The following is a 26,577-nucleotide window of genomic DNA, read 5'->3' as shown; positions in this document are numbered from 1 at the left end:
AAAAGGCCAGTTTGGTTGACAGCTGCCTTCATTTATGGTTTTATGCAACTGACTTTCCTTTCCTCTAAGGTCTTCTAATTGAATGCACAAAAGTGGGTTTTCCTACTTAAATAAAAAAACAAAGGCAAAGACTTCGGGCCTCCTTTAAACTAAAGGAGGAATATGTATCGTTGCTTGCATGCAACATTTTTTAAAGGGTAGACTCTACTAGTGGCTGCGCATTTAGATGTACCAGCATGCACTAAATTATTTAAGCTTGCCTTGGTTTGGGCAGAGGTTCAAATATGGTTCCACTGATTTTCTATCCTAGGCAGTTTAGTTTAAATGTAGATACAGAATGTAACTGAAGCATTTTTTATGTACAATAGTGGCCAAAATTGTGGAAACCTTTTGGGAAAAGTATTTTTGAGGTTTGATGGCTAATAACACCACCTTTTGGGGGGAGTTTCAAGACAATCCTATTCCATTGCTGAAATAGCATGGGAATAGCCCGGACCTTAACCCAACTGAAAATCTATGGAGCCGACTAAAGAAACTTGTTAGTCAGAAGAGACCCAGCAATAAAACCCAGTTTATAGAAGCAATCCTTCAATCTTGGTTTCACATTAGAACAGCTACAGAACTAAAAGACTTGGTTCACTCCATGGGAAGACATTGTAAGGCCATGATTCAGGCTAAAGGTTACCCAACTAAGTATTAACTGACATGGTGATAATTTTGTATATCTCATTTTTTCTATGATCATAATTTTTGTATATCTTGTTTCTTCTACGTGTTACACTTTTCTTCTTTATACTGTAACTGTTATTCTAATAGCAAATCCTTCACAAAAGTTATTGCATTACATTCTTGATTAAATTACCTTTCCATTGATATATAATTTTATGGTACTAATGCAAAAAACAGTGGCGTTATTAGCTAGTTTTAGAAAATACACTTTTCCCAAAAGGTTTCCACAATTTTGGCTACTGCTGTATAATTAAACATTTATATTGGTGAATGCAGTGTCTCTCAAACTGGACTTTAGCTGTGGTTTGGCAGATGAGGCTTCATAGTAGGAACAGGGTCTTAATCAGACCTATTGGTTTGGGCCCCAGATGGAAGAATCTAGATGTCTTGGGGTTCTGAAACAGAGGCTAAACTACCATCCACTAAGGACATAGTAACATAGATGTGCTTGAATTTGTTCAGCTTGTTGCTTCTGGCCAATGTCGTGATGAAAGGCTTCTACTAGCTTTCTGTGCTGCTGGTTGAAAGGCTGTTTAGTAATGTGGCTTGAAATAAACTTGCGATCTGTAATGAAGGTAGCCAGCTTGGGAATTGTTGTGACCGTGGCCCAAGTAGTGATTACCAAACACAATTCAGTCCTGAAAAAAATTAGTTTATTAAAACAGCTGAGAATTAATTCATTCTCAACTTTAGTCCAAAACAAATTCTTCGGCCTTATTGCCAACCTTTGTTGTCTTTGGCAACCTGCCAAAGGCTTTTCTTGGCAAACCCCCCACAAAGTTCAAGAGATGCTGAGAAGAAGCAATGGAATCAACGTTGCTTTTCTACAAAGAACCCAATGGCTTTTTGCTGCTCTTTTAAGCCTGATGGGAGTGGCCAATCATCTCCTGGCCTTACTCCTGAGTCGTCCTTTTTTCTTCAGCTGCTCTTGCCTTCTGGCAGCTCTTCTCATGCATGCATTAAGAATAGGCTCCTCCTCTTCCTCTGCCTTTAAGCTGTCCACTTCCAGAGGCTCCAGAGTTCGCGCATTGCTCCCAGATGGCCCTAGCCTCAACTCTGCCTTTGACGCAGAGCCCTCGTCTGGGCCTTCCCCTGACTCCAGGACTGGCCCATTGGGTCAGTTTGCCTAATTAGACCAAGGTTGGTGATAAGACTGAAGAATTGTGTTAGGAAGAATTTGCTTTCCTTTAGTTTGGACTATGCTGAGAATGAGTTAATTCTCAGCTGTTCTAATAAAGTCTGTTTATTTTTGAACCGATTGTGTCTACTACTACCTACTTGGGCCTGGGTCAACACAGCCTCAAATAAAGATCTAAGCTATCATTTGTGACTTTTTTTTTAGTGAATCTGTTTATAACCATTGCTTTCCTTTCTATTTCTGTCTTTAGTCAGGTTTGATAAGGACACAGGAGAATGACTTCCTTATATCGCCATTACCTCAACACCTAGCACAGGAACTTCACTATATGCCACCTGCTGGACACCATCCTCATGTATTGTATAAACGGACAGCTGAAGAGAAAGTCCACCGGCACAAAGTAGATCCAAATCTTTACCACTTTCCCCCTGAACATCACAGCAATCTCACTGGCCACAAGCATCACATTCCAGCTAACGATTACAACCATGGAAGGTTTCAAAAGCAGCATTTTTGTGGACGGCGCAAGAAATGTATGTAAGGAAACTTTCTCTTTCTCTGTGTCTCTGTTTCTCTTTCTCTTTGACATAACGGTCCTAAGAATATTAGGCTCTTATTATGGTGCTCAAGGTTTGCAGGCTTGATTAAGATGTGGAAGTATCCAAAGAGCCTGTCACAAGATAAGTTTTTTTATCTTGGAATGGACCATTCCCAACAACTTCCGAAATGACCTAAACCTGAAGCACTTCAAACCCAACATAGGCCATTTGAAATGGTCTGTTTTGGGAAATTAGTCATTTCTGTTATATGCCATATGGCCATCTTAAGAAAAGAATGTTCAGAGTATCTTTAAGTAGGATAGAGTGCTAGTGTCAATTGGTCCATGTAAGCATCTAATGAGCACATGAAGAACTAAATAATTGGGTCTTTTTTTTTTTTAAGATGCTAATGGGTCCATACATTAATAGTAGATACTATCCCAAACTTCTCAACCTGATGTCCTTTGCACATGTTGGATGACAACTTCCACCGTGTTTCATCCAGAATGAGATGGAAGTTATAGTCCAGCTCCTATAGAAGGTTTCAAATCGGGTGAAATGCTCCCCGTTTGGACTGGATCGCATGATCCGATAGCGATGGGGGTGGGTAGTTGGGAGAACCGGTAGCAAAAATCCCTGCCCCCCACACTGCCCATACCTCGCTGTTCCTCTTCTCTGTCCCTGAAGCTCTCTGTGGTGATATAGCTGCAAACAGCCTTAAATGACTGCCACGGTGCTTCAAAGGGCTGCACTACAGCTGATCAGTGCTGTAGGCGGCTAGTAAACCAGTGCCTCTATTTTTAAAGAAGGTAGACCAGTGCACTCCCAAAAAAGACAAATAGACCAGTATGGCTCTGCTAGACTAAAGCAAGCCTGGTAGACCGGTATGTTTCCAAGCCACCAAGCTACACCCACCAATTAAGCCACGCCCACAGAACCGGTAGGGAAAATTTTCAGATTTCACCCCTGTTTCAAATGACGGAAGCTTATTCTAGACATATGGAGATACGTGTGTTGAAGAACACAGCAAAAGTTGATGGTGTTATCACAACCAGCATCGTAACACTTAACTTGGTGGTTCCCATTAAATATATTTGAAGTAGTGACTTTTCTGTTTCATTCTTGTAAGATTGTGCTAAATTTCCTATAACGCACAAATGTTTACTATCCCTCCCCTCCTGACTTTCAGCAGCAAGTTGCAAGTAGTGTAATTTCAGTTGTGCTAAAGCATGATCTGACTGCAGATAATCAGATGTTTTCATACCGGCAATCTACAACTACAGAAGGCATACATTTTTTGTTATTTTACCTACCTTATAAAGGATGGAAGGCTGAGTCAACCTTGGGCCTGGTGGGACTCGAACCTGCAGTAATTGCAAGCAGCTGTGTTAGTAACAGACAGACAGACTTAGTCTGCTGAGCCACCAGAGGCCCTGTACATTTTCCCTGTAGAGATGCTTTCATACAGCAGTAGGTTATTGCTTATCATTTGTTCCATATTCTATGAAATCTTTTCTTGATGAGATTTACAGCGACATGGAGAAAAGTATATGGTTAATGTAGATCACAGCCTAAGAATTCCTCGTTATAATACTGTAATTCCTGACTGAAGCCTGTATAGATTCCTGTATAGAAATTAAATCACGATTCAGGGTCTTATCAGTTGATTCTACTTCCACTTCTATTGGATAAAATTATATGGCTAATCTTTTATATGTACAGTTTAGGGTTCTGGACAAATGACAGGTATGGATCAAGAATATCAGATCAAAATAGGGGTTTTAGGCACATACATAGAAGGCAGAGATACGAAAAAGGACACCTAAGGAGAATGTTTTTTATTCCTGCTATGAATTCCACAGAAGGATGCTTCTAAAATATGATTATGAAAACTAGGTTGTAAGATGTGAAATGAGTTTCCCCAATCATATAGTGAAGATGGCTTTTCCTAGATCAGGAGTCTCCAACCGTGGCAACTTGAAGACTTGTGGATTTCAATTCCCAGAGTTCCTCAGCCAGCTTTGCTGGCTGAGGAACTCTGAGAATTGAAGTCCACAAGAATTCAAGTTGCCACGGTTGGACACCCCTGTCCTAGATGTTTAAGATTCTCAATATAAAATTAACAAAGCTTTCTTTCTTTCTTTCTTTCTTTCTTTCTTTCTTTCTTTCTTTCTTTCTTTCTTTCTTTCTTTCTTTCTTTCTTTCTCTCTCTCTCTCTCTCTCTCTCTCTCTCTCTCTCTCTCTCTCTTTCTTTCTATAAAACAGGCAGGTATAAAGGGATATGTTTAGCAGTACAATGTATGCTTTGATATTATTATTTTCTCTTTTTAATTATTTCTTTTTTGGTTTGCTTCTTAAAAGCAAAGGCAAGTCTAATCTGAAGAGATGGTGGCCTGGAAAATTTGTTAATAAATTATATAATAATATAACATAAATTGATACCGTTCCCTGATCTTATATTTCCAGCTGAAGAGAGTTTTAAGCCTATGCCTTTGAAAATAAGCCGTAGTGCTTTTAGTGTCTATGGCCTAACTTTAGTATTAGGGTCTGATTTTAAAAGCTATGAGAGTAGAAGGTCATCTCTAGGCTGTTTCTCCATCCTTCTGCCCTCTGCTTTCTTCTGTGCCTCTCTAGAAACCTTGGAAAAAGTGTGTGTGTGTTTCAATTTATTCTTTTTTTTTTTTGTAGTTATGTTTAGGCATACAACTGTTAATGCAAATTCAACAGATGTCTGCATCTTTATATATAGAGGCACTCCTGACTAAAAAAAAATAATAATAAAAAATCTGTTTCCCAAAAGCATTTATAGGGGTAACAGTAAAGACCCAGTATCCTATGGAAACAAAGTCTTTTTGGTCTAGTTCTGGAACCTGATCAGTTTTCTTTAGAAAAATGCAGAGTTTACAGGAGTTTTGATGCTAGTTTTTTAATATGATGTTTAACGGAGTATTGCAAAACCTGCCTCTCAAATATGAGGTCCAGTTCCATGAATGCTTTGCATTTCTATTCATTTGGCCGAGATGGGTTTTATTTTGTAGCAAACATGTTTCCAGCATTATTCTCCTTAGCCTCCTAAAACTTTGCTTACTTGCAGTGTTATTTCTTATCACAATTCTCTACTATCCCTCAGTACAGTACCTCTGTTTTGGAGTTGTTGCTTCTGGGGTTGGTCTGCAACCCAACTGAGGACTGGATGTGTACACAGCACCATCATTTGAACTGGTTTTTAGATATAGTAGAACAGTGTTTCTCAGTCTCGGGAACTTTTAAGATGCGTGGATTTCAATTCCCAGCATCCTGCCTAGGGAATTTTGGAAATTGAAGTGCACACATCTTAAAAAGTTCCTGAGATTGAAAAGCACTGTTGCAAACAAAAGGGAAGAAAATTATTGGAGGCTGATGAATGCGTGTTTCCTGTAGGCAACTCCAAAAATCATTAGACAAGAGATATTGATTTCAAGATTTTTCACCTTTCTTTGTGTTGCAAAGACAAAGGGTTAACACATTCACTTCCCAAAAAAACTGAGCAAACTATATCTTGAAAAGGACTCTGACGATAACTTTTTATTGGCATTTAGCCTTTTCTATACTCTCCTAAGTGGGGGTGCGGTGGCTTAGTGGCTAAGACGCTGAGCTTGTCGATCGAAAGGTTGGCAGTTCAGCGGTTCGAATCCGTAGTGCTGTGTAACAGGGTGAGCTCCCATTACTTGTCCCAGCATCTGCCAACCTAGCAGTTCGAAAGTACGTAAAAATGCAAGTAGAAAAAATAGGGACCACCTTTGGTGGGAAGGTAACAGCGTTCTGTGCACCTTTGGTGTTTAGTCAGCCAGCCACATGACCACGGAGACGTCTTCGGACAGCGCTGGCTCTTCGGCTTTGAAACGGAGATGAGCACCGCCCGCTAGAGTCGGGAACTACTAGCATATGTGCGAGGGGAACCTTTACCTTTACCTTTATACTCTGCTAGATTTATTCAGGGTTCATACTACTCGACACCCTAGGACAGAACAACAACAACAACAACAACAACAAAAACAAAATCAGTTCTGAATCTTTTCCAAATTTTTGCTCTGTTTCATTTCAGATAGTCCTAAGCCACCCATTGAAGATACATTCATCTTATCTGACGAATACGGGAGCCAAGCGAGGTTGAAAAGATCTCCCATTAAAAATCAGAAGGGTGGAACTTTGAACGTTGAAACTCTGGTGGTGGCAGATAGGAAGATGCTGGAGAAGCACAGCAAGGAGAATGTTACCACCTATATCTTAACAGTGATGAACATGGTAAGGCAAGACGTTTGACAAATAAACAGGTGGTTCAAGGTTAAGAGGGGTAGCAGTGGTGAAATTCAGCTTAGCATCTGGGTCGCAGGGAAAATGCGGTGTACATTTCGAAAGGCAACGTATTTGAATTGCGGCTATGCTGGTTTAAAAATGCACACTTAAGATTTTCAGGGTTTCAAGAGAATTCTTTGCTTTGGGGAAGTTTCTATTTTTTTTTTATTTATTTATTTATCACAACAGTATATATAAGCATAAGCATGAAATAACTATACGATATATAAGCATATATATAAGCATAAATATGTAATAACTATATTAATTGGATACAATGAAAGGGAACATTAGGACAGGAATAGTAGGCACGCTTGGGCTCTTATGCACACCCCTTACAGACATCTTAGGAATGGGGTGAGGTCAATAGTAGATAGTTTTTGGTTAAAGCTTTGGGGATTTTGGGAAGAGACCACAGAGTCTGGTAATGTATTCCAAGTATTAACAACTCTGTTACTGAAGTCATATTTTCTGCAATCAAGATTGGAGCGCTTAACATTAAGCTTAAATCTCTGTAGGGACTCTTCTGTTGTGACCCAGGCCCAAGTAGGTAGTAGGAAACTCAGTCAGTGTAAAAACAAACAAACTTTATTATAACACCTGAGAATTAACTCATTCTCAGCGTAGTCCAACTAAATTGAAGCAAATTCCTCCCAACACAGTTCCTCAGTCCTATCAGGCCTTTCTTGGGAAAAGTTCAGAAGACACCAATACAAAACAAATGCAACAAGACAAAGCTATCAATGTTGTTTTCCAGCAAACAGTCCAAATGCCGTTGCTGGTTTTTTAAGCCTTATGGAGGGGCCAATCATTTCTTGGCCCTACTCTTTGCTTTACCTACTCTTGCCTTCTGGCAGCTCTTCTCATGCATGCATTAGGAACAGGCTCCTCCTGTTCCTCTGCCTCACTACTGTCCGCCTCTGGAGTCCCCACATCACTCCCTGATGGCCCTGGCCCCACCTCTGCCTCTGATGCAGAGCCCTAATCCGGGCCTTCCCCAGCCTCCAGGACTGGCTCATGCTCTTCCTCAGCGTCATCACTGTCTGACTCCGTTGTCAGTTCTGCAGGCTGCTGGCGGACCACAACATCTGCTGTCTAGAAACAAAGTGGAGTGTTCATCTTAGGTTGCTTCAGGTTGCTCAGGCTTAAATGCTTCATCCACTATTTCTTTCTTATTTTTATAACCAGTCCCAGACTACCATGCATATCAATGTAGAATCCAATAAAATATAGTAAAGCGGCATAAGAACAATACGAAAACTTGGTTCATGGAAGTAGTAATCGGTCCCACGCTAATTTATGGTTAACAAAGCCAGAATTCTGTAAGATACAAATGCAAATTCAGCCCTCAGCTAGTGTTGTTTTAGACTCTTTGTCTGCCAAGAGAAGCTTCATGTAAAATTAATCTGGTCTTTGACAGAATGGCCTAATGAGGGGTGTTAGCAGCTTACTATGAGTATCTCTATGTGGGTCAGTGATTCACTATTCCCAGACTGACAAGGGCAATTTCTTTCTCTGTAAATTTTGTGGAATCGGTCCTCCATATTTTGATGGCAAAATATAAAAAAGGGAATAGTATGAAAGTAAGCTTTTCCAAGATATAATCAATAGATCCAACCATCCAACACTTTCAGGAACTGGAAGAGATTTATGTTGCTGAATATCACGTGCCTAAAATCTCTCCCAACTAATGAAAGTGCCATTGCTTTGAAGCCAAGCACTTCAATGAAGCAAATTGGGTTGCCTGCCTCTGGGCCTCAATCAGGAGAATGATGTCATTCTATGGCACAGAGCATTCTGCTGAGAGGAACCTCAGCTTGCCTTGCACATCCCAATGTACTTGCAGTTTGAGATGAGCAGCCAGAAAATGGCTTGCAACTTGCATTATTGATCAAGAGAATCAACACATCTCTGCCCATTTGAACAGGATAGAGCCAATTTGGCTTGGCCCAAGACTTATCTAGTCTAGCATTATGGTAATCAGGTATTCCCTAATGGAAGCTCACAAAGAGATGTATATTTAGATTAGATTAATAGAGTTGGAAGGGACCTTGTAGGTCATCTAGTCCAAGCCGACCCTGCCCTAGCAGGAGATCCTATGCCATTTCTGACAATCTCTTCTTGAAAGCCTTCAGTGATGAAGCTCCCACAACTTCTGAAGGCAACTTCTGTTCCATTGGTTGATTGTTCTCCCTGTCAGAAAATTTCTCCTTATTTTCAGGTTGAATCTCTCCTTGATCAGTTTCCATCCATTATTTCTTGTCTGGCTTTCAGGTGCTTTTGAAAATAGCTTGGAAATTGCTTCCTCTCTGTGGCAGCCCCTCAAATATTGGAAGATTGCTATCATGTCTCCCCTGGTCCTTCTCTTTGCTAGACTAGCCATGCCCAGTTCCTGCAACCGTTCTTCATATGTTTTATATATTTATGCATATACAAATTGCAAATGAGGATGTAACTTAACAGAGATGATGGGACTCAAGAAACTATGCACAAATAACATCAGAGTACTCAACAAAGGGATGCTGAGAATGATTATAATTTGATAATGTTAATTGTCTGTCTGTCTGTCTGTCTGTCTGTCTGTCTGTCTGTCTGTCTGTCTGTCTGTCTGTCTGTCTGTCTATCTATCTATCTATCTATCTATCTATCTATCTATCTATCTATCTATCTATCTATCTAATTTTTTGGTATATAAGATGCACCCTTTCCCCCCAAAAAAGAGGGTGAAAATTTGAGTGCGTCTTATACTCTGGATGTAGCCCCATCCAGCTTCTCAAACGGATGTTTCAGAGGCTGAAAGAACCTTCAGAAAAAAGCCCTCAAATAGAGCTTGAGAAAAGAAGTTCCCAAACAGAGCTTGAGAAAAGAAGTTCCCAAACAGAGCTTGAGAAAAGAAGTTCCCAAACAGAGCTTTTTTTTCTGAAGTTCTGTTTTGGAGGCTTTCAGAGGCAGAAAAAAAAAGCAAAAATATATATATATATAAAAAAAGGCACAGAGCTCACAACCAAGGAACCTGTTGCTAAAATTCACCTCTGGAAACAGCTGAATGGGGGTATTCCGGGAGGCCAATCCACCTGCCAATCAGCTTTTTTCTTATTTTCCTCCCCAAAAACTAAGGTGCGTCTTATACTCTGAAAAATATTCAGATAGATATCTATCTATCTATCTATCTATCTATCTATCTATCTATCTATCTATCTATCTATCTATCTATCTATCTCTATCTGAAAAATATGGTATCTCTCTCTCTCTCTCTCTCTCTCTCTCTCTCTCTCTCTGAAAAATACGGTCTCTCTCTCTCTCTCTCTCTCTAATCTATTGACATAGTGACTATGGGTGGTAGTCCTAAAACAAAATACATAAAAGGGACAAAGTGGTAGCATGCATCCGTTAATGATCGTATAACCATCCAAATGCTCCACTCTATCATGATATCCCGAAGTTCACTTCTGGAAGGCTAACAGGGTTGGGCCAGCTTCACATCTGGGACAATGATGTTCATCAGGACAGAGATTACAGCAGGAAGTTTTTCCTCCTAGAATTCTCCTGATGAAACTCCCAGGCTGACATCTCTTCTGCCGGACCTGACGGGATGGGTGGATGTTACTGGGCAGAGGCGGTCCCTCAAAAAACCTCCCATGCCATATAGTTCTTTAAAAGTCATAACCAACACCTTGAATTGGATCCAGAACCAACCTGGCAGCTTGCAAAGCAGAGGTCTAATGCATGTCATTCTTGAAGCATACATAACTGCTCCTGCTACTACATTTTGCAGCAGCTGAAGCTTCTGAATACTCCTCAAGAGCAGCCAACTGATGGTGTGTTACAGTGGTCCACCTGGAAAGTGCCTAGGACACAAGGCGCCTATGAATATTGTTATTAGTAGGAAGAACTGTCAGCTTTGGAAGCCATACTAGGCCGAAAGCTTCCACACGCTGCCACTTTCTCCTGTGTGGGAAAGTAGGGGTGGGGATTGATGGTACAAGGGATTATTAGATGTAACAACATTCTTCCTGCCGGTCAAGGTCAGGCTGGGCTCGCATCTGGAAAAGGAGTGGCCGGAGTGATGTCTCGAGATAGGACGGTTGATGATTGGAGCATGTGAACAGCAGAGGGGTCATGATGGTGGGGATTTTGGGGTTTGTATTACTGAGGGTGGAACCCGGATCCCCAGATTCGGATTTCCATCAACTGTGCCAGCTTACCTATGCTAATAAAAAAACTTTGAAAGTTGTTTGCTTCGGAGTCTTTTCTGCAAGGAGGGTTTTCTGGAATGCTGACAAGAACATTTATTCATCTATCTGTTCCCAATGTACTACTATTCAAGCAGGGAAGACTCCTTGAAAGAGTCTCGATTTAGCATTTGCCTGATGGTCTTGCAGCGACAAAGATAGATAAAAGATGGAGCGCTTTCGCAAGCCATTTCTTTCTGCCACAGGATTCAACTGGGTCCATGCCCAGCACTGATAACAAACAGGCCACATTGTCACGTTAGATTAAACAGCACAATGCCATCAGTGCTGTGGGCTTGCTTGAGTGTTTACACTTTGCTTCAAAGTGAGGAAGGAAATGAGGTTATGAACTTGCTCCCTCTTTCTCCTCCTGACCTTTCTCCTCGCTTGTGTTAGCAGGAGTGGGAGTGCATGTTTGCTTCTTTGGCAGTAGACACAGCTACTTGAACCCTTCATTAATGAGGAGGGTGCACAGAGCCTGACGTTCAGGACAGAGGAGATACCAAGGTATATCATTTCCTTGCAGAAGGAATTTAAAAATTTGGTCTCGGGCTATAACACTCTTGCTGATTTCTGAAGGATCCACTGTCTTTTGCCTTATGAATTTATCTATTCAAAACCATCTTCTGAACATTTTCTGCAGTTGATTCTGTTCTGACCTAGGCTTCCCGAGAGCATGAAGCAGACTCCTTGTCCCGACAAAAAACCCTTTTTATTAAGTTACTGTGAATTCCCCTACTGCACATCCAGCAAAGTCTTTCAAGGGAGAATTTTCAGTCACAGACCTTATCTGTCTTGGAGAGCTGCCAGGCCGATATCTTCAAAACTTGGCAAGAAGTCTCTGAGGGTCACAAACCAATTAAGCGAATTAATTGTGTCCTGAAAACTCCACTCCCCTTTTGCTCCTCTTTATTCCCTAAGGGAGGGGCCATTCACCAGCCACCTGTGGCTTTACTCCTGAGTTGGCCCTTGTTCCTTAGCTGTTCTCTTCTCCTGGCAGCTCTGCACATGTGCACATTGGGAACAGGCTCTAGCTGTTCTTCTGCCCACTGATTATTATTTTTTTAATTTATATCCCACCCTTCTCCGAAGACTCAGAGCGGCTTACAATGCGTTAAGCAATAGTCTTCATCCATTTTGGTTAGGTAATTTACTGTGTTGTTCGCTCCATAAGACACACTCCCCCCGCCCAAAAAAAAAAGTGAGTGGAAAGGGTGCAGATCCTTTAGTGAACAGCAGCCGGCCTGTGGTGGTGGGATCCTTTTACAATGCTGAACCCTGCCTCTTTGTCTTTGTCATTGCCTGCCTTGTCTGTCTCTTTTTTCCAGTGCAGGAGTCAATAGGCAGAGCTGGTACATGAGAGGACACCTATCTGTGGTCCTCTAATGCTCCGCCTGATTTTTTTTCTTGTTTTCCTCCTCTAAACCGAGGCACATCTTATGGTTTGGTGTGTCTTATAGTGCGAAAAATATGTTATATGATAACCAAAACTCTAAAGCTGGATAGACATATGCAGTAGTTGGGGCATCCATAACACGTTAAATCAAAATCAAATGTGTAGTAGGAACCAGGCTATTTTAATCGACTGCTCTAATTTGCAAAACTAGAGAGGAAATATTTTTTGTGTAATTCCAGGCCCCATAATAGTTGTCCTCAATTGTCCATATTTTCATGGTCTGTTAAGCGTTTTCGTCAAGAATTAGGAATGCTAATATGTCAGTCTTGTGTCTAGTTGATTAGATTAGTATTGTTGAGATATTTTCACATTTTCTCACTGATGCCCCCACCCTACCCCAAAGTGTAGGGTATTTGAAATATACTGGTTCAGGGGTCTCCAACCTTGGCAATTTTAAGACTTGTGGACTTCAACTCCCAGAGTTCCTCAGCCAGTAAAGCTGGCTGAGGATATCTGGGAGTTGAAGTCCACAAGTCTTAAAGTTGCCACGGTTGGAGACTCCTGTACTGGTTTACCACACTATTTTTCCTGCACAATTTTTGATGAGGCTCAAACAAAGAGAGGATGCCTTCCATGTGTCCCTCAAGCCTTCAATTGTCCATTTCTGTTTTAATTTCATCGTTGTGTCAGGAGTGTCACCTTCCTATCAGTGTCACCTTCCTATCAGTTTTACTTGCCAACCAGTTGTTTTTTTCTTCCTTATCTTCTTTGCCATGTTAAATCTTTTCACAGGTCTCAAGTCTTTTCAAGGATGGTACAATTGGAAGTGACATCAATATCGTCGTCGTGAGCCTTCTTCTTTTGGAGCAAGAACCTGTGAGTGATTTGTCATCCTTTTTGGTCAGAATCAGTGGTGGGATTCAGCCAGTTCGCACCATTTTGGGAGAACCGGTTGTTAACTTTCTGAGCAGTTTGGCAAACTGGTTGTTGGAGGAAATCATGAGGGCAGAAGACAGGTTGTTAAATTGCTTGAATCCCACCACTGGTCAGAATGTATTTTGCATAGAGCTAGGGGTTGGGGCACTGAGGCTCTCACACAAGCCTGTTATATAAGAAATTGCTCTGAAGAATTTATTTTCATGGTGATTCTCTTGAGTTTGTGAACCATATGCAATAACACAATGAGTGTCAAATCCATAACAGTAACCCAGAAAAGTAGTTTCTCAGAGAGTTTTGCTTAGCCAGAATTATTACAAGGGGAAACAAAGATTGCAAGGATAAGGTTATAGAATCTTGGAAACTGGATTTGTACATATTTTAATTCATCCTTTATCAGGAGTACATTAAGATGGGGCCCTTCTTAATTCTCTTTCTAACACTACCTTGCTTTAAGGGGAAACTTGTTTCCCTGTTTAGAAATGGAAGGGAATAACTATGTGTATTTCTTCTATGATGTTTGAAAATGTCCTTTATCCTTCTTAGGCTTTTAGATTGGAGTCCATTGATTCTCAATAGTATGTTCCCATATGTTGTTGTTTCTCCTTTTCCCTTGTTTTGTTCCCCAAATAGCAATAGCAATAGCAATAGCACTTAGACATATATACTGCTTCATAGTGCTTTACAGCCCTTTCTAAGTGGTTTTACAAAGTCAGTGTATTGCCCCCAAAAATCTGAGTCCTCATTTTACTCACCTCGGAAGGATGGAAGGCTGAGTCAATCTTGAGCCTGGTGAGATTTGAACTGCCGAACTGCAGCTAGCAGTCAGCTGTAGTAGCCTGTGGTACTGCAGTCTGACCACTGTGCTGCCTCAGCCCTTATTGAAATTATTTTTATTATATTTATTTGTTTAGATTTTTATACCGCCCTTCTCCCGAAGGACTCAGGGTGGTGTACAGCCAAAAGATAAAAACCCAATGTATATACAATTAAAACAAAAATTTAAAACAAAGCATATTACAAAATGGCCGACATATAAAAATTTAAAATTTAAAAACCCTAAAATAATAATAAAACCCCAATTAAAACCCCAATTAAAATTTAAAACTATTATGCCAGTCCCGCTTGTATAAATAAGTGTGTTTTTAGCTCATGGCGAAAGGTCCGAAGATCAGGTACTTGGCGTAGGCCAGGGGAAAGTTCGTTCCAGAGTGTAGGAGCTCCAACAGAGAAGGCCAGCCAGCATTGTTTGGTGGACGGCACCCTGAGAAGACCTTCTCTGTGTGAGCGTACAGGCGGTCCCATAAGTATCCGGGTCCTAAGCCATGGAGCGCTTTAAAGGTGATAACCAAAATCTTGAAGCGCACCCGAAAGACTACAGGAAGCCAGTGCAGACTGCGTAGCAGTGGTGTTACGTGGGAGCAACGAGTGGCTCCCGTTACTACTCGCGCAACTGCATTCTGGACTAGCTGCAGCCTCCGGGTGCACCTCAAGGGCAGCCCCATGTAGAGAGCATTGCAATAATCCAAACGAGAAGTGACTAGAGCATGAGTGACCGTGCATAAGGCATCCCGGTCAAGGAAGGGACGCAACTGGCGAACCAAGCGTACTTGGTAGAAGGCCCTTCTGGAGACGGCCGCCAGGTGTTCATCAAAAGACAGCCGTCCATCCAGGAGGACACCCAAGTTGCGTACCCCCTCCCTTGGGGCCAATAACTCTCCCCCAACAGTCAGCCGCGGTTGCAGCTGACTGTACCGGGGTGCCGGCATCCACAGCCACTCCGTCTTGGAGGGATTGAGCTTGAGTCTGTTTCTCCCCATCCAGACCCGTATGGCTTCCAGGTACCGGGAAATGAAATATGAAAAATGTGAGTGGCATTGTATTGTGCTAAGGATGATAGGCTAATGGTCTTCTTCAAAATCAGATCAATAAAGGGCTCCAGAAAGATGAAAGGACTGAAACTGGGACTCAGTTTAACACAGATGAGAGAGAGAGAGAGAAAAAAAATTGTTTGTGTGACGTTGTTCCTTATTTAAGTAAGATATCTCATATATATATATATATATATATATATATATATATATATATATATATATATATATATATATATATATATATATATATATATATATAGGTCTTTGCATATTTTCTCTGCAGTGGCTGAAGATCATGTTTTACTCAGCTTTATTCAACAATTTGCCTTTAAAGGTTACATGGCTTTAAAAAAAAAAAGGTTGCCCATGCTCTATTGCCGGGATGGCAAACCTCTGGCATGAGTGCCACAGGTGGCACGCGGAGCCATATCTATGGGCATGTAAGTGTTTCCCTAGCTCAGCTCCGTCGCACATCCATGCCACGGCTAGCTGATTTTTGGGCCTTCCGGTCCCACCGGAAGTCGAGAACAGGCCATTTTCGGCCTCTGGAGACCCTCCGGAGGGCCTCAGGGGTGGTGGAGGCTGTTTTTGCCCTCCCCAGGCTCCAGGAAACCCTCTGGAGCCTAGAGGGAAGACAAAAAACGAGCCTACCACACCCACCTGTAACCTTTTTGCCATCGCATGCCAAAAGTGGGAGGGGGACACAGGAGGGTCACGTGGGGTAATGGGGTGTGAAGGGGCATTGAATTATGGGTGTGGGCAAATGCGCACATGACCCCCCCACACTCCCCACACTTTTGGTATGCATCAGCAAAAAGGTTAGCCATCACTGCTCTATTGTCTAAGGAGTGCTACTGGTTTCTGCTATATTTTCATAAGGTTCTTAAATTCGTACTAAAAATACTAGACAGAAAAGATTTTTCTTCAGAATGCTCAAGTAGCAAGCTCTTTTTCTGTTTAATTTTATACTAGAGAGATGCATGTATGTTCTGGCTGCATGCCTTGGTATCATAGTATATATATAATTGAATTTGACTCTCATAATAGGTGACAGAGATAACAGTTGATAATTAATTTGGCAGCCCTTCAAGTATATTTCAAAATGGTTTTTGTTAGATAAGGAACTAAGACAAGGTAGCATAAGCTAAATCTAAACAAATGAAAAAGGGAAACGTGACTGACTTACCGTATTCTTCAAAGCACCAGAGGGCAGGACGTGAAATAATGGGTAGAAGCCGGTTAAAGAGAAATCCAACCTAGAAGTTAGGAGAAGTCTCCTGACATTGAGAACAATTAATCAACGGAAGAGTTTGCCTCCTGGATTTGTGGGTGCTCCATAGGGGTGGGTTCTACTTACCTCCGCTACCGGTTTGCAACGGGAGCGCACGCGCATGCGCAGATTGTTCATGATGATGTCAGGGCGGGTGGGCGGAGCCTGCCACCGCCATTACTACCGGTTCACAAGAATCGGACGGAACTGGGAACAACCCACCACTGGTGCTCCATCACTGGAGGTTTTCAAGAAGAGATTGGACAATGTGTTTGGCATGATATAAGGCAGTGATGGCTAACCTTTTTGCCGTCACATGCCAAATGCAGGGGAATGCGGGTGTGGGGGGAGTGTCACACGCGTGCATGCCCACACCCATACTTCAAAGCGCTCTGCCCCCCACGCGTGCGCACACAACCCCCCATGCTCCCCCTGCTTTTTGGCACGTGATAGCACAGTGGGCCCAGTAGGTCCGTTTTTTGCCATCCCCAGGCTCCAGAGACTTTCTAGGAGTCTGGGGAGGGCAAAAATGACCTTCCCCACCCTTCTGGAGGCCCTCCGGAAGCTAGAAATAGCCTGTTTCCTGACTTCCAGTGAGCCTGGAAGGCCTGAAAATCAGCTGGCTGGCGCACACATTCGCACTGGAGCTGAGCTAGGGCAACCCTCGCGTGCCCACAGATATGGCTCCGCGTGCCACCCGTGGCATGCGTGCCATAGGTTCACCAACACGGATATAAGGTATCCTGCCTTGAGCAAGGGGTTGGACTAGAAGACCTGAGATCCCTTCCAGCCTTATGAGTCTTATGTTCTAAAAAGTGGCTTTCAGAACACTGAATCCTAAACGGCATTGTTCTTAACAATGAAAAAGCAAATGTAAATTTCACGTTGTTCTCCATCGACTTTTTTATTGCCTCCCTAGATCTTCTTTTCTTTCGTTACTGGGGATTGAGCTGTGTGATCATCTGTAATTTTTCTACAGGGGGGACTAGTGATCAACCACCATGCAGACCAGTCACTGAACAGTTTTTGCCAATGGCAATCAGCTCTGGTTGGAAAGAATGGGAAAAGGCACGATCATGCTATCTTGCTTACTGGATTTGATATTTGCTCCTGGAAGAACGAGCCTTGTGACACTTTAGGTAAGACAGAGAAACATGGGAAAATGGATGGCAAATGATCTATTGGCAGAAGAGAATATTTGTAGCTCATGGTTCAACTGTGGGATCCTTAATGCTCCCTGAGCTTGGTGGTTTTCCTGCAGACATTTCATTACTCAACCACTACATGGATGATATTACCTAGTTTGGCAATGAAATGTCTGCAAGAAAGCAACCCAGCTCAGAAAGCACCAAGGACCCCCAAATGATGTGTTATAAATACCGTAACCAACTGGCTTCAGAATTCATCAGCCAAACCTTGTTTTACTGAACACTGAAATATGATTCGTAGATTAACAGGGGTTGCTGTTGCTATTAGCCAATCAATACCAAAACATGTAGATATTTTGAAGAAGGAGAAATGTGATTGGCTTAGTTGGTACTAAGGATTGTTGTTCTGGATAACTTTCTGTCCATCTATTCTGGACAGTCCTATACGTCTATGCTCCTATAGATACTCCCACGATCATGTTCAAAACTATATATGATATTAATGTTGATATTTTGTTAAATTTAATGTTTATGTTATTATCTATTGTTTCAATATTTTTAAATATTCTGAATATAGAGAAGAGAAGAGTATTAGGCTCAGGACTACATGAGAAGGGAATACACACACACACATATTTAACAGCAGCAGCTGTTAAAAAAGCCAACACAGTTCTGGGCTGCATAAACAGAGGGATAGAATCAAGATCACGTGAAGTGTTAGTGCCACTTTATAATGCCTTGGTAAGGCCACACTTGGAATATTGCATCCAGTTTTGGTCGCCACGATGTAAAAAAGATGTTGAGACTCTAGAAAGAGTGCAGAGAAGAGCAACAAAGATGATTAGGGGACTGGAGGATAAAACATATGAAGAACGGTTGCAGGAACTGGGTATGTCTAGTTTAACAAAAAGAAGGACTAGGGGAGACATGATAGCTGTGTTCCAATATCTTAGGGGTTGCCACAAAGAAGAGGGAGTCAGGCTGTTCACCAAAGCACCTGAGGGTAGAACAAGAAGCAATGGGTGGAAACTGGTCAAAGAAAGAAGCAACTTAGAACTAAGGAGAAATTTCCTGACAGTTAGAACAATTAATAAGTGGAACGACTTGCCTTCAGAAGTTGTGAATGCTCCAACACTGGAAATTTTTAAGAAAATGTTGGATAACCATCTGACTGAGATGGTATAGGGTTTCCTGCCTGGGCAGGGGGTTGGACTAGAAGGCCTCCAAGGTCCCTTCCAACTCTGATGTTATGTTATGTTATGTTATGTTATATACATGAGGAAACATTAAACCTCTCTACGCATGTCTAATCGAAGCTCAAAGGCAGACCATTGGGAAAATACAGATTATGAAAAATCATACTGATCTCTTATCTTTTACTTATTCCTTCAATAGTAACAGCAGGATTTGGGGCATTGTAAATGACATCCTCAAAAGAAGAATTACCTGAGTGAGAGAAACATCCCTTTTTAATGGCTGCGGTGCTTTAGGAAGCTTCCCAGTTCTGTTGTTTTAGATTTTGGAAATATCGCAAGCCAACCATTCTTAATTCCTCCTGGCTGGCTTTCAGAAAAGAATTGGCATCTCTTTTTAAAAAACCCTTTTCCCAGCTGACCTAGACTGATGTTGAGTCAGCAGAGAAAATGAGCTCGTGTTAGTTTTGCAGGCCAGCTGTTGCAGACAAGTTGCATTTATCTTGGATTGACTCCGTTATTTCCATGTGTCTGTCTATTCCTTTTACACAAGGAAACAAAATATGCTGTGAATGTCCAGCTTCTAAAACGTGGCCCTCCATTTCCACAAAGTTAGGCAGCAGAATGGAATTCTTTTCATAATTTCATTCTTTTCCTCCGCGAAGCTTCCTATTTCTTATAATTTCCTGGCAGGCTTTGCGCCGATCAGTGGAATGTGCAGCAAATACCGGAGTTGCACCATCAATGAAGATACTGGCCTTGGCTTGGCGTTTACTATTGCCCATGAATCTGGACACAAGTAAGCAATTTCTCATGCATTTTTATCCCTACCGAATGCATCAAAGATAAGCGCTTTGAAGATCATTGTGATCTTAACATGGTGCTCTGGGCTATTAATGCCCAGTTTGATATAAATTTTGGTTTTGGAGATCTGGTTGTAGGGTTTTATTGCCTCTTATAGTAGCATTATAAGAGAAGGAGAAGGCAGTATCTTTAATCCCCAAAAGTTACGGAGAAATGTGAGAGATAGTTAAAGCCAGAGCTGGCCTTCAGACGGTTTGGACTGGTTTGGGTGAACCGATAGTGGCGACTTACGGGTGGGTCGCCTGTCCACCCGCCCAGGCGCAATCCCATCCTATATTGCTGTGTTTTTGACACCGCACACATGTGTGAACATCAGCGGAGGAGTGGGACACGACAGAATGGTGCTTGTGAGTGAATTGCCCTTTTTGACATTGCACACATGTACGGACGGTGCATGTGAGCAAATTGCCGTATTTTGTGATACCGCACACATGCATGGATGGCGCCTGCTCACATTTCTGGTGCTAGGCGAACTGGTTGCTACAGTACGCGAAGCCAACCTCTGGTTAAAACTCAGACTTGAAAGTCAAGCATAATATTTAGGTGAGGGCTGCCCCAAGGAGGCACTTTGCCTCCAAATATTGATATGACTTTGGCGGAGGCATCAACATTTGGAAACATATGGGCATCCCTCCCCCAATTTTAAAGAAAAGTCACCTGGGACTCCTTTCTCACAAATGCAATGGCTTGGTCTTTGCATTACGAATTTGATTCTGTAGGAACATAGAGAATGCATTTGATATGCATTCCCTTGATTTGCCAAGCGTTTGATAAGAATAAAACTGTGAATTATAGACCTGAGTATCAGATCTGAATGATAGATTTGGTTTACAACATACATGCTTATTGAAAAAAAAATTGTTATATTATTATTTAGAATATTGGAATGTTTGTTTAACTGTTTTTCTGAATAGACCTAGGCTATTTTTTAAAAAAAATATCCCAAGTTGATTGAAGCTTATTTAACAAAGATTTAACAAATAGGTGCTTCCTTGTTGCATTTATTGGAAGAGTTGTGTTGTAGTCCTTGCAGCCACACAGCTATTTAGAATGCATTTTATTACACATTCGAGATTTTAACATCTATTGTTTTCCACTTAGCATTTATAATAAGAACCAGCAAGGGACATATTCAAACAAGAAAAGGTTCTTCATACCCCTGCATTCCCATCGGTTCTGTAGCATCTAACCATGGCTTTGAGCATGGTATCAAGATTAAACCCAAATGTCCTTTTGTGAGGAGGCTCTATGGAAATGTCTCCCACACAGAAACTCTTCTTTGTTGGTTGACAGCTCCATTCAGCTCATCCCCCCCTTTTTTTTTTTTTTAATCAACAGCCAAGCTGCAGTCTTCACATGCTAGGTGAATCCCCAATTCTGCATGAGCTGTTCCAAGCTATTCAGTCCTGACTCTGTAAACACACGGTGAAAAACTAGCTCTGACCTCATGTCCGCATGAGTGGCCCTTTGACTGATTCCTCTTCATCTGAAAGGAAATGAGGAATTAAAAGACTAAATCCTAACCCAGTGCTAATTTTTGCCAGGCGTTGTCTCGGTTGGCGGGTGGGAAGCGAACCATAAAAAATGAGTGTCGGAATTCAGTCCTTGGTCCTTTTGAATTGAGATGTGCACTGTTTTGTGAGGGGGGTGGGAGGGTAGGGAGGGCAGAACTCTGGGGGACACACACTCATTACAATTGAGGCATGCCCACAACCTTCCTCTCAGTATCTCAGAATCAATTTTTTTTTCCTGTTTCAAAAGTCCGCTTAATCAGCACAGATTGGTTAATCCTGTTGTGATATAATTCTAGCCTTCTATTCTCAGAGTAATAGTATGATGACAGTGATTGGTTGGTCTCTGGATCAGATCACCAAGTAGATAAGTGGCAAAACAAACCGACAGGCCAAAACCATGAGACACAATCATAGGGTGAGGGAAAGTGAAGAGAGATGTTAATCCAGAGGCAAGGTCAGAAACAACAGGGATTATCCACAGATTCAGCCATGTAGTTCTCTATGTATCCAATTTGTATGCTGTTAAAGGAATGACCTACATAGCAATGAGGCTGGGACATTTTTATATGTAGTTTTTCTTTAACTCATATTCCTTTTTTAAAAATAGTTTGATTGAGGACCAGTTTTTATACACTTGTAGTAAATACCAGAAAGGGTAGCAATTGGATGCCTGTGGACGTAACATGGTTTATTATTTATATACAGTAATTTATCCTAACAGAACTGATGGGAATGTTTTTTTCTCCTTAGTGGTTGCTTGAGTAGGCTATTGTTTACTCCTTCATTGTTTGTCTGGTGTTAATCCCTGCTTATTCAGGTGTGAATTGCTGGAGAGGAAGCGTTCTGGTCCTTTTTTGTTTTCTTTTTAGATAATTTGTTACCTATTTTGAACGTTATGTAAATGTTGTTTATTTCTATGTGCCTGTAGATGGTTGATTTGTCTGTACCAAGTTTCCAGGACTTTCCTAGTGGTTGTTTTTTTTTAATTTAGTAGGATGGTCTCAGTTTGAAACTATGCTTAAATCTGTCCATGCGTTGTGAAATTAAGAAGTTGTCTACTGACTGTTAGGTGGTGCTCATGGATGTGCTCTGCTAGTCTTCTGCCTATTAGTGTTTGTTATAGTCTTTATGCTAGGTGTGTCAAACTCAAGGCCTGCGGGCTGGATCCGGCCCACGAGGTGCTTAAATCTGTCCCATGTGACCGGCCTGGAAATAGCAAAGCCTCTGGCAGCCAAAATGGAACATGGAGGGGAAGTGCGTGGCCCCCTGCATCCTGTTTTGGCCAGCAAAGTGCTGCAGGAGGCTGTCCAGGCCGGAAATGGGGCATGGGGAGCAGTGGTGGGTTTCAAATTTTTTACTACCGGTTCTGTGGGTATGGCTTGGTGGGCATGGCAGGGGAAGGATACTGTAAAATCTCCATTACCTCCTGGTCAGCTGGGACTTGGGAGGCAGAGAATAGATGGGGGCGGGGCCAGTCAGAATTTTTACTACTGGTTCTCTGAACTACTCAAAATTTCCGCTACTGGTTCTCCAGAACTGGTCAGAACCTGCTGAATACCACCTCTGACGGGGAGGCCACACAGGCTCCCCATGCCCCATTTTGGCCAGCAAGATGCTGTAGGAGGCGTCTGTTCTGTCACCCCCCCACCCCCCACCCCGGCCAGTCTGTTTGATACCCCTGCTATATGTTTTAGATGACTCCTGTTTTTTGTTTTTTTTAAATTCTGGGGCTACTGGCTCTTTTGGTTTGCTTAAGATGTTTTGGAGGGCCTGAATTATTTCGTATGGCTTGGTGATATGATTGTAATAGACTTGTTTTTGAGATGGTTTTGCTGTATGGCGGCATTAACATTTTTATAGCTTGTGTTAGTTGAGCTATAGTGGATTGAGTGATCAGATGCCTTTTATGCAGTTGTATGGATATCCACTTTGTTGGAAAATGGCATAAGACCGGGTTATTTACGGGACCACCTACTGCCACCAATAGCCTCCCATCGACCTGTGCGCTCCCATAGGGAGGGCCTCCTCAGGGTGCTGTCAGTCAAACAATGTCGACTGGTGACCCCCAGGGGGAAGGCCTTCTCTGTGGGGGCACCTGCCCTCTGGAATGAGCTGCCTCCAGGTATAAGACAACTCCCTGACCTCCGGACCTTCCGTCGCGAGTTGAAGACGTTTTTATTTTCCCGCGCAGAGCTGGCTTAAAGTAATTTTAATAGGGGTTATTATGGTTTTAATTAAAGTTTTAACTTTTGTTTCGGCCTTAATTGAATCAGTTTTTTAAAAGTGTTTTAATTTTTGTGCAATTGTGTTTTTATCTGGCTGTAAACCGCCCTGAGTCTTTCGGGAGAAGGGCGGTATATAAATTTAATAAATAAATAAATAAGATGTCTATGGAGATTCTCAGTCATCTCTAGGTCAGGGTTGTTTCAAAGATGCTTTTCCAAAAGGCAACTAGATTATGTTTTTTTCCTTGAGGAAGAAGACATTTCGCTTCTTATCCAACAAGCTTCATCATTTCTGAATGGATGGTGGTGGTGGGTGGGAATTATATCTCTTTGCAATCAAGCTTCTTTACAATCGTATTTCTTTGCAGATGTTATATAGATGGTCTGGTTCTTTTTTTCTTTTTTTTTAGACATACTGTTAATGATTGCTTACTTCTCACATCATCCAATTCTGTGTGCAGAATGGTGAATTTTTTTTGTTGCCAACAATGAAGTATGTTGGCTTTAAAGCAGGGGTCTCCAACCTTGGCAACTTTAAGACTTGTGGACTTCAACTCCCAGAACACCCAGCTTTGCGGGGCTGAGGAATTCTGGGAGTTGAAGTCCACAAGTCTTAAAGTTGCCAAGGTTGGAGACCCCTGCTTTAAAAGAGTTAAAAGAAACTAGCTTTTCTCTAGAAGATCAAGTCAATGTCCATCATATACCCTTCTCCATTTTCCTTTTGTGACCCAGGCCCAAGTAGGAAACTCAGTCAGTGTAAAAACAAACAAACTTTATTATAACAGCTGAGAATTAACTCATTCTCAGCATAGTCCAACTAAATTAAAGCAAATTCCTCCGAACATAATTCCTCAGTCCTATCACCAACCTTGGTCCAATTAGGCAAACTGCCAAAGGCCTTTCTTGGCAAAAGTTAGAAGACATCAATAAGAAACAAATGCAACAAGACAAAGCTATCACTGTTGTTTTCCGGCAAAGAGCCCAAACGCCGTTGCTGGTCATTTAAGCCTTATGGGAGGGGCCAATCATCTCTTGGCCCTACTCCCGAGTCGTCCTTTTTGCTTGAGCTGCTCTTTCCTTCTGGAAGCTCTTCTCATGCATGTACTAGGAACAGGCTCCTCCTGTTCCTCTGCCTCACTACTGTCAGCCTCTGGAGGCTCTGGAGTCTGCACATCACTCCCAGATGGCCCTCGCCCCACCTCTGCCTCCGACGCCGAGCCCTCATCCGGGCCTTCCCCAGCCTCCAGGACTGGCCCATGTTTTTCCTCAGCCTCATTGCTTTCTGACTCCATTGCCAGCTCCGCAGGCTGCTGGCGGACCACAGCATTTCCCTTGAGAGCGAATCACTGCTCCCAGGTGGTGCCATTTTGACATAACAATATTACATTATTATCCTTCAACACCCTTATTAAAATTAATGAGAGTTTCAGGAGACAGATGTCCTCTGTATAGATAGTAGACTGAGTTCAGTGAGAATAAAAAAGAATTATGCGATCATTTTTCCCCATGATTTTGCATTATAATCTTCTGGTTTGATGAGTGCATAGTAAATGACATTCTTTCTGAGTTTTTTTTTCTTCTCCTTTTCCTAACTTCCTCTTTCATATCATTGTTGATATATCCGGACAGGAAGGCTTTATGAAATGCCTTTCTCCCCCCCCCTCCCAAAATTAAGAGCATCTTGGAAAGACTGAGGTTCATTCATTTGCCAATAACTGCTCGGAAATTCCCCCACTGTCGTTTGTCCAAGCGTGCGCCTTTCCAGCTGAATAATATGGGAAATTGGCAGCAATGGTCTTCACTTGCCTAGAGGCAGACAATCCTTTAGAAGTGCTGCCTAATGATCCTATTAGTAGTCAGATAGTAATTGTGGAGGGGAGAGAACGTTGTTTGAAAAAAATATAGGTAGTTTTTTTTGTTTTTTTTTTAAATAAAGCTTGTAAGTTTTAATAGATTCCATCCTTATTTGGAAATGAAGGATATCACCAATGAGGTTGATGTCAGTTATGGAAGCCAGAGGCTTAAAAATGGAAAAACTGGAGGGGAGCATTGGTAATATTACAACTTATATTGTTTTTATTGTTTCCTAGTATGATTTGATTGCTTATTAATATCCTATGACTATCACTAAGTGTTGTATCTTATGATTCTTGATGAAAATATTTTATTTTTCTTTATGTACACTGAGAGCATATACACCAAAGACAAATTCCTTGTGTGTCCAATCACACTTGGCCAATAAAGAATTCTATTCTATTCTATTCTATTCTATTCTGTTCTGTTCTGTTCTGTTCTGTTCTGTTCTGTTCTGTTCCGTTCCGTTCCGTTCCGTTCCATTCCGTTCCGTTCCGTTCCGTTCCATTCCATTCCATTCCATTCTCTATGCTATGCTATGCTATGCTATGCTATGCTATGCTATGCTATGCTATGCTATGCTATGCTATGCTATGCTATGCTATGCTATGCTATGCTATGCTAAATATCCCCAAATTCTGTATCCAATTTGTGGGGGTGGATAACATTGATCAAATTTCAAATCTTTATTGTCAGTGCACAACATATCTACAATGAGATTGGTTGAGCTCCCTCAGTGCACCACTCACAACACAACACAACACAACTCAACTCACGGTGAAGACAGAAAATCCCTAACACAATAAATAATATCAACAAAACATCCAGTCCTATTGCACCCGTGTGAACTTGTTACATGTTGCAGTCCATCGTACTACGTAGTTATGATATTATTTCGCATTCGGGAGTCTGAACAGCCCACGGATAAAAACTGTTCTTCAGCCTGTTTGTGCTGCTGGCTATACTTCTATATCTGCTTCCTGATGGTAGGAGGGTAAAGAAGTGATGACCAGGGTGAGAGAATGATGGAGTTTCCATAATTAAAATGATTTATTCTCTTAGTAAATGGCAGTAACGGTGGATCTATTGGAATGAATGAGGCCACCATCCCTTCCCTTAAATCAGTGTTTCTCAACCTCAACCATTTTAAGATGCCTGGACTTCAACTCTCAGAATTCTCCAACCAGCATGGAAATTTAGGGAGTTGAAGTCCACATATCGTAAAGTTGATGAAGTTGAGAAACACTGTCTTTGGTAGTGCAAATAACGCATGATCTGAGATGGATGAGGATGTCGGGTTTTATTTTTCAGTCATAGAAGCTGTTGGCAG

General features: G+C 41.8%; 1 protein-coding gene across 1 annotated transcript in view; it reads left to right on the top strand.

Annotated features, from left to right (window-relative positions):
• Positions 1-26,577, top strand: part of ADAMTS18 (ADAM metallopeptidase with thrombospondin type 1 motif 18) — a 132,418-nt gene that overhangs the window by 35,782 nt on the left and 70,059 nt on the right. The window contains exons 4-8 of the mRNA XM_058154984.1: positions 2,118-2,400; positions 6,491-6,690; positions 13,162-13,245; positions 17,429-17,588; positions 19,484-19,589. Coding sequence (XP_058010967.1) covers positions 2,118-2,400; positions 6,491-6,690; positions 13,162-13,245; positions 17,429-17,588; positions 19,484-19,589 — 833 coding nt within the window. The remainder of the gene's footprint in view (positions 1-2,117; positions 2,401-6,490; positions 6,691-13,161; positions 13,246-17,428; positions 17,589-19,483; positions 19,590-26,577) is intronic.

Source organism: Ahaetulla prasina, chromosome 12 (genome assembly GCF_028640845.1).
Source record: "Ahaetulla prasina isolate Xishuangbanna chromosome 12, ASM2864084v1, whole genome shotgun sequence".
NCBI classification, from domain to species: domain Eukaryota; kingdom Metazoa; phylum Chordata; class Lepidosauria; order Squamata; family Colubridae; genus Ahaetulla; species Ahaetulla prasina.
Note: the sequence above shows the minus strand (reverse complement) of the source record. Positions and strands in the feature narration are given on the sequence as shown.